Source organism: Dreissena polymorpha, chromosome 1 (genome assembly GCF_020536995.1).
Source record: "Dreissena polymorpha isolate Duluth1 chromosome 1, UMN_Dpol_1.0, whole genome shotgun sequence".
In the NCBI taxonomy this organism is placed as follows: Eukaryota; Metazoa; Mollusca; class Bivalvia; order Myida; family Dreissenidae; genus Dreissena; species Dreissena polymorpha.
In genome coordinates this window covers 152,655,068-152,672,137 of record NC_068355.1, presented here as the reverse complement: position 1 = coordinate 152,672,137, position 17,070 = coordinate 152,655,068, and the positions used below count along the sequence as shown (strand labels likewise).

Here is a 17,070-nt window from a genome sequence, read left to right as displayed (position 1 = left end):
GGAAAGTGTGCGGACAGCACTGGCTAATCTGGGATGACACTTGACGCACATGCATTTTAACCCTCTTTTCACACACCAAGGCTCAAATATTAAATGATGGGTTTGCGGATAGCATATCTATCTTTACAAATAGTGAAATAAACAAGATGTCAAGGCTGAGATATAAGTACAAAGAAACATGGTGATGCCACACCACAATATTTTTTTGTTCAATGTCTGTTTCTTTAATTAGGCCATGCTCTGTTAAAAGGGGTTTAACTGCATGTGCGTAAAGTGTCATCCCAGCTTAGCCTGTGCAGTCGGCACAGGCTTATTTGTGACGACACTTTTTGCCTAAACTTGATTTTTGCTAAGAAGAGACTTTCTTGAAACAAAAAAGGACAAAGTGTATTCCCTGATTTGCCTGTATAGACTGCACAGCCTAATCTGGGAGAACACTTTTCGCACATTTGAACCCCCTTTTCACAGAGAATGGCCCAATAGTATTTTGATATCTTAAAATCCCAACCTAGGTCTGCAGACAACATTTCAAAGCAATACTCCCATGAAATATCAAGTAATTGAGTGGAATCAGTTTCTGTATTGTAAGTACAAATGACCTTGGCCTTTGACAAGTATCGTGAAAGTTCTCCTTTTTTTAGGCGTACCGCGGTAAATCATGAGATGAGATTATTAGTTTCCACTCCGAAGAGTTTTGAGAATGTCAGTCAGCTCACAAACAATCTCAAATCTCAGCTATTAGATAATGGACATCAGTCAGCTCACAAACAATCTCCAATCTCAGCTATTAGATAATGGACATTTTCCTCCTCAATCTCAGGGTTTAGTTTAACTCAAAACTCAAAAAAGCTTTAATGAACACAAAAAATGAGGATAAATTCAAAACACAACAAGGGCTGTTTGTAAAACATGCATGCCCCCCATATGGGCTCTCCGTTGTAGTGACAGCCATTGTGTAAGTATATTTTTGTCACTGTGACCTTGACCTTTGACCTAGTGACCTGAAAATCAATAGGGGTCATCTGCCAGTCATGATCAAAGTACCTATGAAGTTTCATGATCCTAGTCATAAGCGTTCTTGAGTTATCATCCGGAAACCATTTTACTATTTCGGATCACCGTGACCTTGACCTTTGACCTAGTGATCTGACAATCAATAGGGGTCATCTGCCAGCCATTATCAATCTACCTACGAAGTTTCATGATCCTAGGCATAAGCGTTCTTGAGTTATTATCCGGAAACCATTTTACTATTTTGGGTCACTGTTACCTTGACCTTTGACCTAGTGACCTGAAAGTCAATAGGGGTCATCTGCCAGTCATGATCAATGTACCTATGAAGTTTCATGATCCTAGGCCTAAGTATGCTTGAGTTATCATCCAGAAACCATTTTACTATTTCAAGTCACTGTGACCTTGACCTTTGACCTAGTGACCTGAAAATCATTATGGGTCATCTGCCAGTCATGATCAATTTACCTATGAAGTTTCATGATCCTAGGCCTAAGCGTTCTCGAGTTATCATCCGGAAACCATCTGGTGGACGACCGACTGACCGACCGACGGACCGACAGACATGTGCAAAACAATATACCCCCTCTTCTTCGAAGGGGGGCATAAAAAAAAGAAGAAAGTAACTCAACTAGGCTCAAACCACTGACCCATGGAGTGACCTGAAAATCAATAGGGGTCATCTGCAAGTCATGATCAATCTACCTATCAAGTTTCATGATCCTAGGCCTAAGCGTTCTTGAGTTATCATCCGGACACCATTTTCCTATTTCAGGTCACCGTGACCTTGACTTTTGACCTACTGAGCTCAAAATCAATAGGGGTCATCTGCGAGTCATGATCAACGTACCTATGAAGTTTCATGATCCTAGGCCCAAGCATTCTTGAGTTATCATCCGGGAACCACCGGGTGGACCGACCGACAGACCGACAGACAGACCGACATGAGCAAAGCAATATACCCCCTCTTCTTCGAAGGGGGTCATAAAAATACAGCATGGCCCAGTACATCCATCCAAAATTTAGCTGTTGTTCAGAAATTGCTTTTTCCTATTTACAGTAATAGTGTCCAATCCAATGCAAGGCCTGTAACTAAGTTAATCGACCTGAACAAACAATTCTGTGTAATAACTCCATCTAATCTGATATTATTGAGTGTTTGCAAGTTTACAAGTTTGCTATATCCTTATTTTAATCAATTTTGGTATATTAAAACTCAAATAATTCACCTGCAACCACAGCGTGTAATGTCACAACGTACCGGTAGAAGGATAAAACAGAATTTTCCAATTTATACCATCATTTCGTGTTTGTATCGCTTTGTAATTTTTAGGCTTTTAAATCGTCAAAAGATGCATAGAATGAATAATTTAAAGCATGTTCTGAATTAGAGTTCAGCATTACGGTTTTCTTGCAAAATACATAACCACAACTAAAAATTGCAAATCTGAAACATTTTTTCCATTTTGTCAATTTATCAAAACATGAAAAGGTCCCTTTAAAGAGGAATACACAAGCATCAGGATGTGTGGTGGTTCAGATGTATAAACAGATGGACAAGTGCAATTTTTTATCACATGCTATACCCCGTTTCCAATGTAATACAACTATTACATATTTTTTTTTATTACACATGTGTAATACAACATTTTTAAGCGTTTTCATGGGCTTAGTTTTCGTTTATTGACCAATCGCATTTTATTTTGCTTTGTAAAATCCGAGGCATTCCAAATGACGCCAGGAAATGTAAACAGTATTCGAGATTTATCATTATGTTTGCGTAAATATTTATTTAATTTGCTCATTTAAAAGCAAGTGATAAAACAGATCTGACACTCTTTGTCATATCATACCATATTTTATTAAACTCGTCCAGGAATTTCATTAGTAAGCTCGCCAAAGGCTCGCTTACTAACAAAATTCCTGAACTAGTTTAATAAAATATGGTATGATTTGACAACTCCTGCCAGATCCTATATGTATGCCTACCACCCTGCGGGGAACTCAAAATATAAAAACAATGTAAAATGCTCTTTTATACAATAACATGTATTCTTCTATCATTTGCATGATGATGAACAAGTTAATATTACATGTTACAAGTAAAATGTCAAAAACAAATGGTAGCATAAATATGTTTTTAACCATACCTCTTCACAAAGGCCCATCTGTTGACGTGGTGTAACTATCACATTGGTCGTAACAAAAAAAGCATTGTTTTCCTGCAAGCAGATGTAAAAGTAATCAAATAACACACATACACAATCAGAATGCAAGGTATAAACATGTTTATATTATGTATATTGATAAAACATTAAGCACAGAGTCTTTAATTTTAAAAGTTTTTTTTTTAATTGATCTAGTACTTGTTTTTCAAGACCTGGACAGCTAAGTCAGTATGTAGTGCACGTGACTACAAACTAAAGTTTGCAGGTTTGATCCCCAACCCGGTAACTTGTGTAGTGATTGATCATGGAAACCTTCTATGGCCATTCTCCCCTAACATTTGACTCAAGTATGGCAGTAGTCAGTCACTGACATAAGTATGGCAGTAGTCAGTCACTCACATAAGTATGGCAGTAGTCAGTCACTCACATAAGTATGGCAGTAGTCAGTCACTCACATAAGTATGGTTACCTGCTACTGGCAATCCAGCTATTCCAGAATAGTGTGTGTTCTTCAACTGACAGCCTTTTTTATATTACTGACAAACTGTTGAAACATGCAAACAATCCAACAAAACCAACGAACAAAACTTCGTTCAATACTGCTCCAAATGGTAACTATACAGCTCTCGATCAACTTAATGACATTAACATGAAAAGAGAAAAGATTAAGGACAATACACATGTAAAATGTTTAGTTTCCAAAATATAGTTGGAAAACTTATTTTCTAGTTTTAGTTATCTTACAAATAATCAACAAATACCCACATAACCATGAATAAGGCGCAGTTTTAAACCTGCAATTTTCAATTCAACAAGTTTGGGCTAATTATACATTCATTAAACACTTACCTGAGTGCTAATTTACAACAAGAGCTGTGTTTGTGAAACACAATGCCCCTACTGCGCCGCTTTAAAGCCATATATTTGACCTCTGACCTTGAAAGATGACCTTTCACTACTCAAAATTTGCAGCTCCATGAGATGCACACGCATGCCAAATATCAAGTTGCTATCTTTCATATTGCAAAAGTTATGACCAAGGTTAAAGTTTTGTGACAGACACACAGACACACAGATACAATGACAGACAGACAGGCCAAAAACAATATACTCCCGATCATTCGATCCGGGGGAATAACAAATTTCTTGTGCTATCCAAAATATTCATAATATGTTTGGCATTAAACAATCTGGCGTGCCTTATCCCTTTAAAATTACCACTTAGATACCGATTTTCACGCATTTGTAGTCCCTGAGAAAGTTATATTAATTAAATACCTTTCTTACTAGATTCAAGTTTTAAAGGCTTCGTTTCCAATCCTTAATTACTGATGAGCAGCAAACAGCATAAAACCTAATCAGACTGTGAGTTACTCGCAGGCTGTCCTTGTTTTATACTGTTTTCACATAGCAATTTCCACTTTGGCTCTTAGTGGGAAAGGGTTATACATGGTTGCACCTAACACATGGTGAGGTACCGTACTAAAAAGTCTGTTAGTTTTTGTTTTAAAATAAACTATGCAACAGTTAAAATACTTCCATTCTTACATGAGATGGGATCAGATTCTGCAAACAAGTACATGAACAATGATAATTAATTTAAAATTATGTAAAAAATATCAGAAAACATATTAGACCTTCATAAGCAAAATAACAATAATTATTAATTTTACAACAGAAATAACAAGACTATTGCCAAGCAATATGGTCCCCTACTGGTGAAACTCCATCATTGTCATATTTTGTTGTTGTTCTGTAACAAAATTAACAGCCCTGTTATTGTTTATTCATATAACATAAATATTATGTTATATAATATAACAATATGATAGAAATTTAATGACAGATAATATTAATAATTGATAGGAATTTATAAGTAAATTTAGTTATCATAATTGTATTTCAGAATTAAATAGATACATAAATATGATACATCTTTTATCATAATAATAAGAGTTCTATAAAGAAAATATTTGAATGTTAGAAACAAAAATAACATAAATGAAGTTTGGAAATTTAAGATCTCTTGCAATTAAAAACGTGAATCTGTTACTCAGCTGCCACGAGAAGTCTAATCTTATTAGATTATTTCATATATCCATTGAAATATGCCAGATGAAAAGGATTACAGTGATACCTAATTTGCATCAGTCATACAAAGTATTGCACCGGGAAACTTAATCTTATTCAACTTAAAGATTACATTAAGACTTCCTATCACCACAAACAATCAAATCAGATGTCTGGAGGGATTAGTCGATAAATGGGTAAACACATGAAACTCCGTTCCTGGGGGGTGTCATTGATTCAGTACATTTAGCAACTCAACCAATCAACAATAAGCATGTGCAGAAACAGACACTAATGACCAATCAAAGTTATAATTGAGTTTTATGCAAATTAACCGGTAAACAAAATGTAGATGTTTTGTCAGAATAAAAGACTCTGCGCTTAGATTTTGAGGTGAACAGATCGAGATAGATCCAATCATGTAGTTGTCAGACTGTAGTCTTATATATTTGAAAATATGAATTATATTAGAAATTAAATTGGACTGGAATTCACATATGGCGTTGTTGTTGAGTATTTCATTACACGTTGTGTATGGATAAATTGACATTAAGAACAAGGGACGGACTTGCCCTATTCGCAATGTAGCAAAATGTAGTTTATGCGAGTAACGCCATTATGGCAATATGCGCATGACGTGAAATCGAACAATAGGTTACACACTATTAAATGAAGAGAAATAAACTTTGTTTGTTAATGTGTGTTCGCCACAAACAATAAGCGATTACGTGGCAGTTGCCATAGCAACCAGAATTTTTGACATAGGAACAAAATGAAATGATGTGCATAATCTCCATATTGCCATCTATCTATGTTTCAAGATTCATGCAAAAATATAAAGAACTTTTAAAGTTATCGCAGGATCCAGAAAAGTGTGACAGACTGACTGATTGACTGACTGACACACAGAGTGAAAACCATAAGTCCCCTCCGGTTTCACCCGTAGGGGACAATAAGGAAATAATAAGGAAAACACATTTGAAGAGGAGGTATATTTACAAGAAAAGAAGTTATCAAAGCTGAAGAAGCAATTATTTAAATGTCAAATACCTGTGGAGGGACAACATAGTCGTTCACATCCCATGTTCTGTTTTTCCCATCCCCTGACAGGTTGAAAGTTTGTGCAACACCTTTCAACTTTGTGGTAATGGCCCCTTGGACATTGTCAAAATCCTGGTACCCTTTCTGATAGATTATTGCGTAGCTGCAATATGTAAAATATGATATACATAATTGTGAATAAGTTTTACAACAAGCATTTATTGATAACATTTAGCAATAGCCTTGAGATTATATATATGTATCTAATTGAAGTTGCATAAACATGTATTTAAACCTTGTTTTTGTTCATTATAAAGATGGTACCATAATTATAATGGTACCATTTCCAAGCTGATATTTTTCGTTTTTCTCAATTTTGAAGAAATAAGTTCAGAAAATTAATTAAGCGAGAAAGATTTCATTTGATGCTCACAAATATACACACCATAATTTACATGTATAAGTCATGCTGATTGGGAATGACAATGGCACTTAATAATCTAGCGTTATTTCCCTTAAGTTTTTCGGACACCCTCTTTTTGAGCAAAATTTTTTTTTTTCTTGACTCTTATTTTTCGGACATAAGGGTTTTCGTCTATAATTAATGTCTCTTAATTTTCAAACAGTACATTTTATCACACTATTCTTCAAACTTCTTCATTGTTTTCGCTTATCTCGTGACACTTTGATCATGGATCATGCATAATTGGGTAAATAATCATGTATACAGGTAGAAAATAATAAATTCACCCATCAGCATTTGAAACAATGTCATCCTATTAAGACAATATTTTTTCAATTTTTACTTTTTTGTTCTAATTATCAAGAGTTAGCATAGCTGTACAGTTGCATTTATTTTTTTTAAGCAGAAAAAGAAGAGTAAATCACAAGAAAATTATTGTTCTTTGGATTTATTGCTTTTATTTCAATATAATTATAATTTTCTGACAAATTAATTGTTGTCTCTAAATTTTTGGGACACCCGTAATTTTAAATATTTTTCATATCTAAATTTTGGGACATGAAATATTTATTTTTATTTTTAAGTGTCCGAAAACTTAAAGTAGTTATGGTATTCAAATTTGCATATGATGTGAATTACAGCCAATGCTCTTCATACTGCATCCAGAACATAACTGTCTGTAGTTACTGCATCCCATTGTTTCTGATTAAAAATTTAGTCAGGTGGATTTATAGCTCTAGTTACCTCTGCAGATTTGTTTAACAGACATAATGATGTCACCAATGCATGTTTATTGCTTGCTTTTTTTAATGTTTAGAAATAAAATCTATGTTTCTATTTATTATTCAATATTTAAGCCAAACCACAAGGCACTTTTTTTGAGAAAATCTTTTTAAATAACATCTCATTTTCAAATCAGGAAAGATGTGAAACTTTAAAAACAAAATATGAGAACAACACAACATTTTGATAGAGAATATCTTGTGATATATTAATTGTAGGTACAGATGCTCAAAAAAATTAAAAAAGAAAAAAGTAATTTTTTATGCAAATATTTTGACACAAATTGATGTCTAAATTTGAAATTCAGATGACAAAAAATGAATTTTGCATTATTTTTGTCATTTTTACAGTCAGTAAGTAAAAATTTGCAAAGAAAACACATAAAGTATTGTACCTTATGTTTTGGCTATAGTTGTAGTTATCACAAAAATCTTTCTTGTTGACACATCTAAGTTTTTATTTTACAGAAATAAGACCTATGTCCAAATTAAATAATGGTAATGATATAAAACAACATGTACACATTAACACGTTTAAACAAACAACAAAATGATCAAACTCATGAAAACAAAACTCAATAGCATAACTTTTACCAGTCAGGAAAAAAACAAACTGTGATACACATGTAAATTAATTTTCATTACAAATGTTACTTTACTTTAGTTTTCACCACTCTTGAGTGAGTGTGTATGCAAATCAGACTTATTTACAGAAACTATCAGCCTCTTCCTGACTGCCCTTTATGTAGACCTGCCCCTGTGATCCTGTGACATTTCAGGGGGAAATTTGATTTTGAGTCAAAGGTCCACTTTACCCCGGCCAGTTGAAGATGAATGCATGGTGGCCAATGAGACCTTAATGTGCTATGGTAGATAGGTTCCTCTGTGGCTCATCATATTGGCCATTACGATGTTTACAGGTAAAGGAACCATGAAATTTTATTTTATATAAAGAAAGCCTTTCATTTTGTCTAATTTTGGTAGTTATGTAGGTGCTAGGTATATAATTATATAATAGTTATAGTTATACTATACAATTGAAATATAACTAAATACTAGAAATGGCGTGGCAGAGGCAGGTGTATAAATGAGGAGGTGGTGCCTGTTAAAATTTTAACAAAAATACCTTTGGTAATACAAAATGTTACATGTTTATCACTCATAGAGATTTAAATATTCCCAGGCGTCTGGTTGAAGAAAACTAAGAGAGGAGGAAATAATATCAACAGAATTTAAACAACAAAATGTGCACAAAGGGGTGACAAACCTCTTTAAACAGACACACAAATAAACACACTTAATGCCACTAGTGGGAATTTACAACACGATTTATTTAGTTTAACCTTTTTCCCTTCTCCAACCAGGGATGCAGATTTGACACCATATTTTTTGTTTTTATTCTTAATGTTCTTAATTTTGTTTCTTGATCTCTGTGAAAATTGCTGGCAATCTTCCATTTTAGCGCATTAATTTACAATATGTTCAATTATCAACACTTTACTGAGAGATAATTGCAATAATCCATCTTGCAGATATGACCATCTTGGTCGCTGTGCAAATGTACTTATAAAATGTCGAACCACTCAAGAAAACTCCAGGGATCCGTATTTCAACATTTTTGTTTAACCATTTGGAAACTGGTATAGTTTTCAATAAAATATCCGCAGTTGTGTGCATCCGTTCCTATTTGACAATCCCCATGATTTGGTGGTTGTTGTTTATTCTCTCAATTATATACATGTTTTTCAGTACGAGGCCAATTGCAAAAAAAAATTAAATAAGCCACACATTTTCAAAAACAGATTTTGATTGAAAAGTTGCGAATCCAAAACCTAATAATGCATTTAACATAATGCTACTAGTGCAATATGCCGAAAGTGCTTCTAAGGCCATATTCAGAGAAGTTTTAAAATATTATTTTTCAGACCACTAATGAAATCTCCCATGACATTGCTAGTAGACCCTAACCTCAATTTTTACAAATTCATACAAATCTCAGACTTGGACCCATGGAAAGTCAGATCCGCGGAAATCTGCAGAAAATTTCATACATACAACAACATACTCCTATAGAATGTTTGAGTTGCATCATTTGCAGAAGGGGGATTTATCTTTCAGTTATAACATGCTGCAGGATCATGTGACTTTGTGGGGTTCACAATTGAATGTTAATGGATGTAAACACGCCCTGTATGTGATGCTTTTCTTCAAAAAACTTTTTAAAACAATATTTCTTAAGAATTTCAACTAGTGCATATAACTTTTTTTTTAAAGTGTGTTCACATTCTTTCCAGCCCATGTGTAAACCCATGTGAATCCTGCACCCTCATGTATAAGTTAATAAAAAAACTCATAAATGTTGCCATCTTATGTAAAAGAAAATTAACATTGCATTAAAATAAAGTCATGTACTTTGCCTTTATAGGCCTTTTTGTATGGTTTAAGGGACTTTTTCACAATTTGGTGATTTTCCAAATATTTCTCATTGATTCAAGGAAGAATGTAAACATGATGTTTAAACAATAAACAAGCGATGTGTTTGTGAAACACTATGTCCCCATATATATGACCTTTGACCTTGAAGGATGACCTTGACCATTCACCACTCAAATTGTTCAGCTCCATGAGATACACATGCATGTCAAATATCAAGTTGCTAGCTTCAATATTGCAAAAGTGACATTAAATGAGCTATTTTGACCCATATTTTGACCTTTGACCTTGAAGGATGACCTTGACCTTTCACCACTAAAAATGTGCAGCTCCATGAGATACACATGCATGCCAAATATCAAGTTGCATGTTCAATATTGCAAATGTTATGGCAAATGTTAAAGTTGGGGCAAACAGACAAACCAACAAACAAACCAACAGACAGGGCAAAAACATGTCCCCCACTATAGTGGTGGGGGATTTAAAACAAGAGCACCGCCTTGCGGGTGCAGACCGCTCATCTATTTTCTTTTTAAAGGTGAAGGGACTCTCAATTTCAATCACAAAGCAGGGAGGGGTGGAGTGAAGAGGTGTGTATAGTGTGGGGGTGTGGACATTTATTACATTATCTTACAAAAATGTAAAAAAAATGAAAAAAAATATTAAAAATAAATTGGGGGGGGGGGGATTCTTGGGTGCGATGGTTGGACGGTATTTCAAAAATAAAATAATAAAAATAAATATTTGTGTTTTTTAACCGTTTCAAAAAATAAAAATTGGGGGGGGGGTTGGGGGGGGTGGTATAGTGTGAGGGTGTTGTGATCATTTGTGAGATGATCTTAAAAAAAAAAAAAAAAAAAATTAGGGAGGGGGGATTCGGGGGGGAGGGCACGAGGGATGGTTCAGGTGGAGTCTATTGTGGTATGTCAGGTAAGAGTAGTTTTGTCAAAGTATCAATCAAATCTAATCATAAATAAAGAAGTTATGGCAATTTTAGCAAAATTTAATAATTTGACCTTGAGAGTCAAGGTCATTCAAAGGTCAAGGTAAAATTCAACTTGCCAGGTACAGTAACCTCATGATAGCATGAAAGTATTGAAGTTTGAAAGCAAAAGCCTTGATACTTAAGAAGTAAAGTGGATCGAAACACAAAATTTAACCATATATTCAAAGTTACTAAGTCAAAAAAGGGCCATAATTCCGTAAAAATGACAACCAGAGTTATGCAACTTGTCCTTTTACTGTACCCTTATGATAGTTTGCGAGTGTTCCAAGTATGAAAGCAATATCTATGATACTTTAGGGGTAAAGTGGACCAAAACACAATACTTAACCAAATTTTCAATTTTCTAAGTATAAAGGGCCCATAATTCCGTCCAAATGCCAGTCAGAGTTACACAACTTTGCCTGTACAGTCCCCTTATGATAGTTAATAAGTGTTGCAAGTATGAAAGCAATAGCTTTGATACTGTAGGAATAAAGTGGACCTTAACATAAAACTTAACCAAATTTTCAATTTTCTAAGTATAAAAAGGGCACATAATTCTGTCGAAATGCCAGTCAGAGTTACATAACTTTGCCTGCACAGTCCCCTTATGATAGTTAGTAAGTGTTGCAAGTATGAAAGCAATAGCTTTGATACTTAAGGAATAAAATGAACCTAAACACAAAACTTAACCAAAATTTTCAATTTTCTAAGTATAAAAAGGGCACATAATTCTGTCAAAATGCACGCCAGAGTTATCTAACTTTGCCTGCCTAGTCCCCTCATGATAGTTAGTAAGTGTACCAAGTTTGAATGCTATAGCATTGATACTTTCTGAGAAAAGTGGACCTAAACGCAAAACTTAACCGGACGCCGACGCCAACACCGACGCCAAGGTGATGACAATAGCTCATAATTTTTTTTCAAAAAATAGATATCCTTACACTGAAAAAAGTTCGAAATATTGGTTCATTTATCGATAATTTTAATTGGAAATCAGTAAAAGAATAAAACCTTTGTAACACTTTCCCTTAATAAGTTGGAAAATACTTTGAGTACTAAGATAGGGCAAAAGCTATTGCTTTAAGAGGTTTCAATTTTGAATCCCAGGTAAGGAATTCTTTGTACAATGTATACAACCAGGGCCCTTACTACACTTTGGGGGATTGGGGCCGGGGCCCTTAGAGGGGGGAATTTTGCATCGCTTTGGGTGAAAAGGGGAATTTTAGAAGATCTTTTCACCAACCATTCACCACTTAAAATTGCTATATTTTAATGTAATTTACATAAATATACATTTAATCAAAGGTTAATAGCACGATACCAGCTGGCAACATAGGTATAAGTGTAAAAAAACAAGAGCTGTTTCCATTGGAAGACATATGCCCCCAAAAAACGCTTTTTCGAAACCTAAACGCAGATTTCGAAACCTAAACGCGGACCCTAAGTTTGTGTGCGTATGGAAACACCTTGTCCATATACACATGCATACCAAACATGAAGGTTACATCTGAAGCGCCATAGAAGTTATGAGCATTTTTCGAAACCTAAACGCAAAAGTGTGACGGAAAGACAGACCGACGGACAGTGCGACTGCTATATGCCACCCTATCAGGGGCATAAAAAAAGTTCAGTTTTGATATAGGACAATAACAATCCAACATGCACAACTTCATAACATAAGGACAAAAACTCAATTTTCCGATGATTTAAGGACCGTAACTCAGGAGTGTCCAACTCAATTTGGTTGATTATCGATCTTGACCTAGATCTTATGACCTTACACATTTTCATGTAGTGTGGCGGAGATCCTATGAAATTTGCTCGAGTTATTAAGCAGAAACGAGAAGAACCGCAATTTTTCGATAATTCAAGGGCCGTAACTCAAGAGTGTCCCGTTCAATTTGGCCAATTATCGAAATTGACCTAGATCTTATTGCCTTACACATTTTTATGAAGTGTGGCGAAAATCCTATGACAATTGCTCGAGTTATTGAGCTGAAACGAGAAAAAACACAATTTTTCGATGATTCAAGGGTCGAAACTCAGGAGTGTCTGGGTCGATTTGGCCGATTATCGAGCTTGACCTATATGTTATTGCCTTACACATTTTCATGAATTTTGGCAAAGAATCTAAGATATTTGCTAGAGTTATTGAGCGGAAACCAGATAAAACCCAATTTCAGAACTTTTACCATGGCTAGACTTCTTAATAGTAGCATGAAATGGTGAAAAGGTCAAGGAAAACAATAAGGTTGAATGATTCCAACTGACCAATCAAAAAACTTTTGTCTATTTTATTTGATTGTCACAGGTACATGTAGATAGCAAGTTCTCTTGATTATTTGGTAATAAATCATTTTATTTTATGCTTTTCGGTGGTTAATAGAGAAATATCAGTGAAATAAAACTGGTATTTCACTGTTTTAAACAGTGAAAAATAACAGTGAAAAATATCAATATGCTGTGAAATGATGTCATTTTTTTGACAAAATGGCGTAATAAATTTAGCATAATTATCCAGTTAAACACTTTAACAATGTAAATAATCGTTAAACAAAATTTAATCAAAGGTGAATAGCACAATACCAGCTGGCAACATAGGTATAAAAGTTTTTTTTTTAATTTGGAGGTGAAGTTTTTAGCTGAAATAGGGGAAAAAAAGTATACTATTTTAAGGGGAGAATTTCAGCCCCAAACAAAAACGGCCAAACAAGGGCCCTGTCATAGATGCTATGAATTTTAATTAGGTAACACATGATTATGTTAGTTTGTTCATGGAATATTAATAGCTTCATGAAATGTTTTATATGCCGCTTACTTTTTAATAAAATGTAAAAAATATTTTAACAATAATATGAGAAAGAGTTTGGGTTTTCCATTAAGTTACATGTTTTGGAACAAGCACATGCACATAGTAACAAATCTTACCCCCCGTTCACACATAGACGCCGCTTCTACTACGATAAAAGTGTGGCCGAAAACGTGGCCAATCGTGACAAATCGTAGGAGAAACAAAGTGGAGTCTTTGTAAGCGCAGTATGGTCGCGGTTGAGTCTTCATGATCGGAGATCTCTACACTCTTGCCACGCTTATTTTGAACATGCTCAAAACAAGCGTAGCGGGATTGTGGCCAACAAGAATCGTTGTAAAATTGTAAAACGAGCGTAGTAGAAGCGTCGTAATCATACAGGCAGCGCGGAAGCATCGTAGAGAGATCTTCATGATCGTAGTAAAAGCGCAGTAAAAGCTCTGGGTAGCGTCATAGTATGATCTTGAATGTCGCGGCAATAACGGTGAAAGAGTTTGACGTAGGGGCATCGTAGAACGGTCGAAATGAAGACCATAATTTGCCAAATTGCTCGATTTAGACTCTGACCAGCCTCAATCCTTTTTTTCAGACCGGGCTTGATCGGGATAATCATCGTAAAGTCGCAGCTATGTGTGAATGGGGGGAAAGCAACCAATCAGAAGGGTCGACACTATGAGACAATTGTAAACGAAACAGATTACTTTAATTCATGTAGTGAGGTCTAGCCAGTATGCAAGTATTTTGTCAAAACATTGCAGAATTTGAATGCAATTTTCGACATAATGTCCAAGAATACACATTTAACTATAGATTGGCAAATAACACAGTCACAGCCAAACGTGGCTGGACCAACGGACATGTCCTGTAAAATTATGTAAGGTCCGGCCTGTCGGTCAACTTTACAGGACCGATTGTCCATTAAAAAAAAGAAAACAAATTCGCTGGTTTGTATAGGTTTGTTTACAGCTCTGAAAGTTCCTGAGGTGCAAAAATAGCGATAGCATCTTTATACACGTGCTTTTCTGTACTAACGCTCTTCCTGCTGACGGAACTTTCCAAGGGCACCTGATTGGTTCATTTTTGTGGCACAGTGCATCTTACGAATGCGGGTCAGGATGGTCCAAATCCATGACGGCCTAGTTGCTTAACAAGATAATCATAAATCTGATTATTCAAATTTAAATGATACAGATATCAATTTGTGTTGTTGTAATAGCAATACTGAATAGTAATGTATAATAATTATGATCATTCAGGGGTCTCGCGATCGAGTGGGCGATTTCTTCGCCAAATGAATCTTAACTTCGCACATAAATTTCATGAAGGCGAAGTGACTTCTCCTCCTTTTAATGATTTACTTTGTGCAAGAAATTGACTGATTAAAATCACTTTGATGTGGATAATTGGACACAGTATTCTCAGCCATAAGTTGTCCCATTTACAGGTCATGCAAATTTGAACATTCAAAAGAACAGTCTGGAGCTATTACACTTCTTGAAATTGTTAATAGATGATGCCTTGATTAATTGCCTTGTGCTGGCTACCAATAACTATGCTTCAGCAATGTTAAATGCCCCATGAAAACAATACTAAGGAATGATCACATGGGAAGATGTATCCTAGCACTGGCAATAAATATGGGGCTCATTTACAGGTAAGATTTGGAATCTCTGCTTTAAAATGAGATTTCAAATGAAAATGTGAATTTGATTTCATGTTGAATTGCTTAAAATTAACAAGGAAGTAAAAATATTCTGAACAATTGGCTTGTTACAATTGAAGTTTATTTGATAACCTGTTCAGGAAAAAAATTAATTAAAAGTACAATCATAATCAATAATCAATGAGAAATAAGAAAAATGTAGTTTTATACACTGAACATGTCTTATTTTATAAAACAAGTGAAAAGTTGATTGAAAGCTGAACAGAAACCAATCATCCGTTCAGTTGCTGCGAAATGTACGTAAAACTAAGATCTAAGACGCAAAAGTACCATTTCTCCCAAAAATGTTACCAATTCTACATATTTTGGCTTAAGGGAGAAGCCACAAGTTTTGAGCCTATCTAGACCCCTGTCATTGTCATTGAACCGTTATAATATTGGCTGTCAATGTCCATGTGTGAAAAAGGCTGGTCGTCATTTATCGAGGCCGTCGTCAGTTTAGACCATATTGACCAGACTGATATCTGACATGCTAGCTAAGCGTAGCTTAAGTAAACAAGTATCAGCTACTTTCGTTTTGGAAAATGTTCTTAAGATATAACAAAGGAGCGATTCCCATTTATATTTATATGCGTTCAACATGTTTTTTTTTATATGTTGAAAGTTTTAACTAAACAAGACTAGTACCATGTATGGTGTTTATTATTATTTAACATCAGATACAAATGTGTGACCTTGAAATTATATTTCTCTGTTAAAGTCAGTTTTTGTCGAATTCTTGATTAGCTGAAATAATACGCGTTCTGGATAAATCTGAGAGCCAAGAGTCTGCCAAAGTAAAAATCATCAAAAGGCTCTAAGTCTAGGGCGGCAATTTATATTGACTAAATTTTTGATCAGCAAAACAATGGTTTATTTGTTTATTTGTTTAAATGTTGTACTGGAACAAACGGCATCTTTAACAAACGTTGTGTTTTACGTGATCTCTTAGACTATATACCTACGACTCAAAAAGACGTTCCCATTTCTAAAAAAAGCCAAAACGAAAGTAAAGTATCTGCAATGTTTTTTCCAACTGTCACTCATGAGACATGATGAAAAACAAATGGTCATTTAATAGACATACCCAATCACGTATCCAACTATACAAAGCTGTAATAATCGATTTATGACGCCAACTTTCTTGCTTCGTATGTGAACTATTCTTGGAGTATCGTATTCAAAAAATAAGGAGAAGACGCGTCCGAGTAAAGACGCCATTTTCATTTTTTATCATCACATGATGATGAAAACCACTCTGAATCAGCGAACGCTTTTAACATCGGTTGCGCAATAAGTTTATGCTTTTTCGGATAGTTGTTTTAAAACGGTAAGTATGTTAAATAAGGGAATAAAATCAAGAAATAAAGTATCATGAAGCAATTGCAATCGATACTCAATGTGTAGCTCCTTAACTTAACAATACGACCCAACCATCATCCATTAGACCACGTACACAGACCTTTTTATCGCGTGATTCAGGGACCTATACAAACGTGATTGTAACGGCGAGCATGAGTCTAGTCACTAAAGCCCGTGGTCTAGTTAAGGATAACTATGACAAGCGAAATGCACATTAAGTCCTTAAACCACGGTTTAACAG

General features: G+C 34.9%; 1 protein-coding gene across 3 annotated transcripts in view; it reads right to left on the bottom strand.

Annotated features, from left to right (window-relative positions):
* Nucleotides 1-16,718, bottom strand: part of LOC127856300 (P2X purinoceptor 4-like) — a 54,719-nt gene extending 38,001 nt beyond the window's left edge. For all 3 annotated transcript variants that reach the window (XM_052392431.1, XM_052392424.1, XM_052392441.1), the window contains exons 1-3: nucleotides 16,555-16,718; nucleotides 6,300-6,453; nucleotides 3,162-3,233 (exon numbers count right to left, since the gene is read on the bottom strand). In XM_052392431.1, the coding sequence (XP_052248391.1) occupies nucleotides 3,162-3,233; nucleotides 6,300-6,453; nucleotides 16,555-16,694 (366 nt within the window). In that variant the 5' untranslated portion in view covers nucleotides 16,695-16,718. The remainder of the gene's footprint in view (nucleotides 1-3,161; nucleotides 3,234-6,299; nucleotides 6,454-16,554) is intronic.
* Between the last annotated feature and the right edge of the window lie 352 nt (nucleotides 16,719-17,070).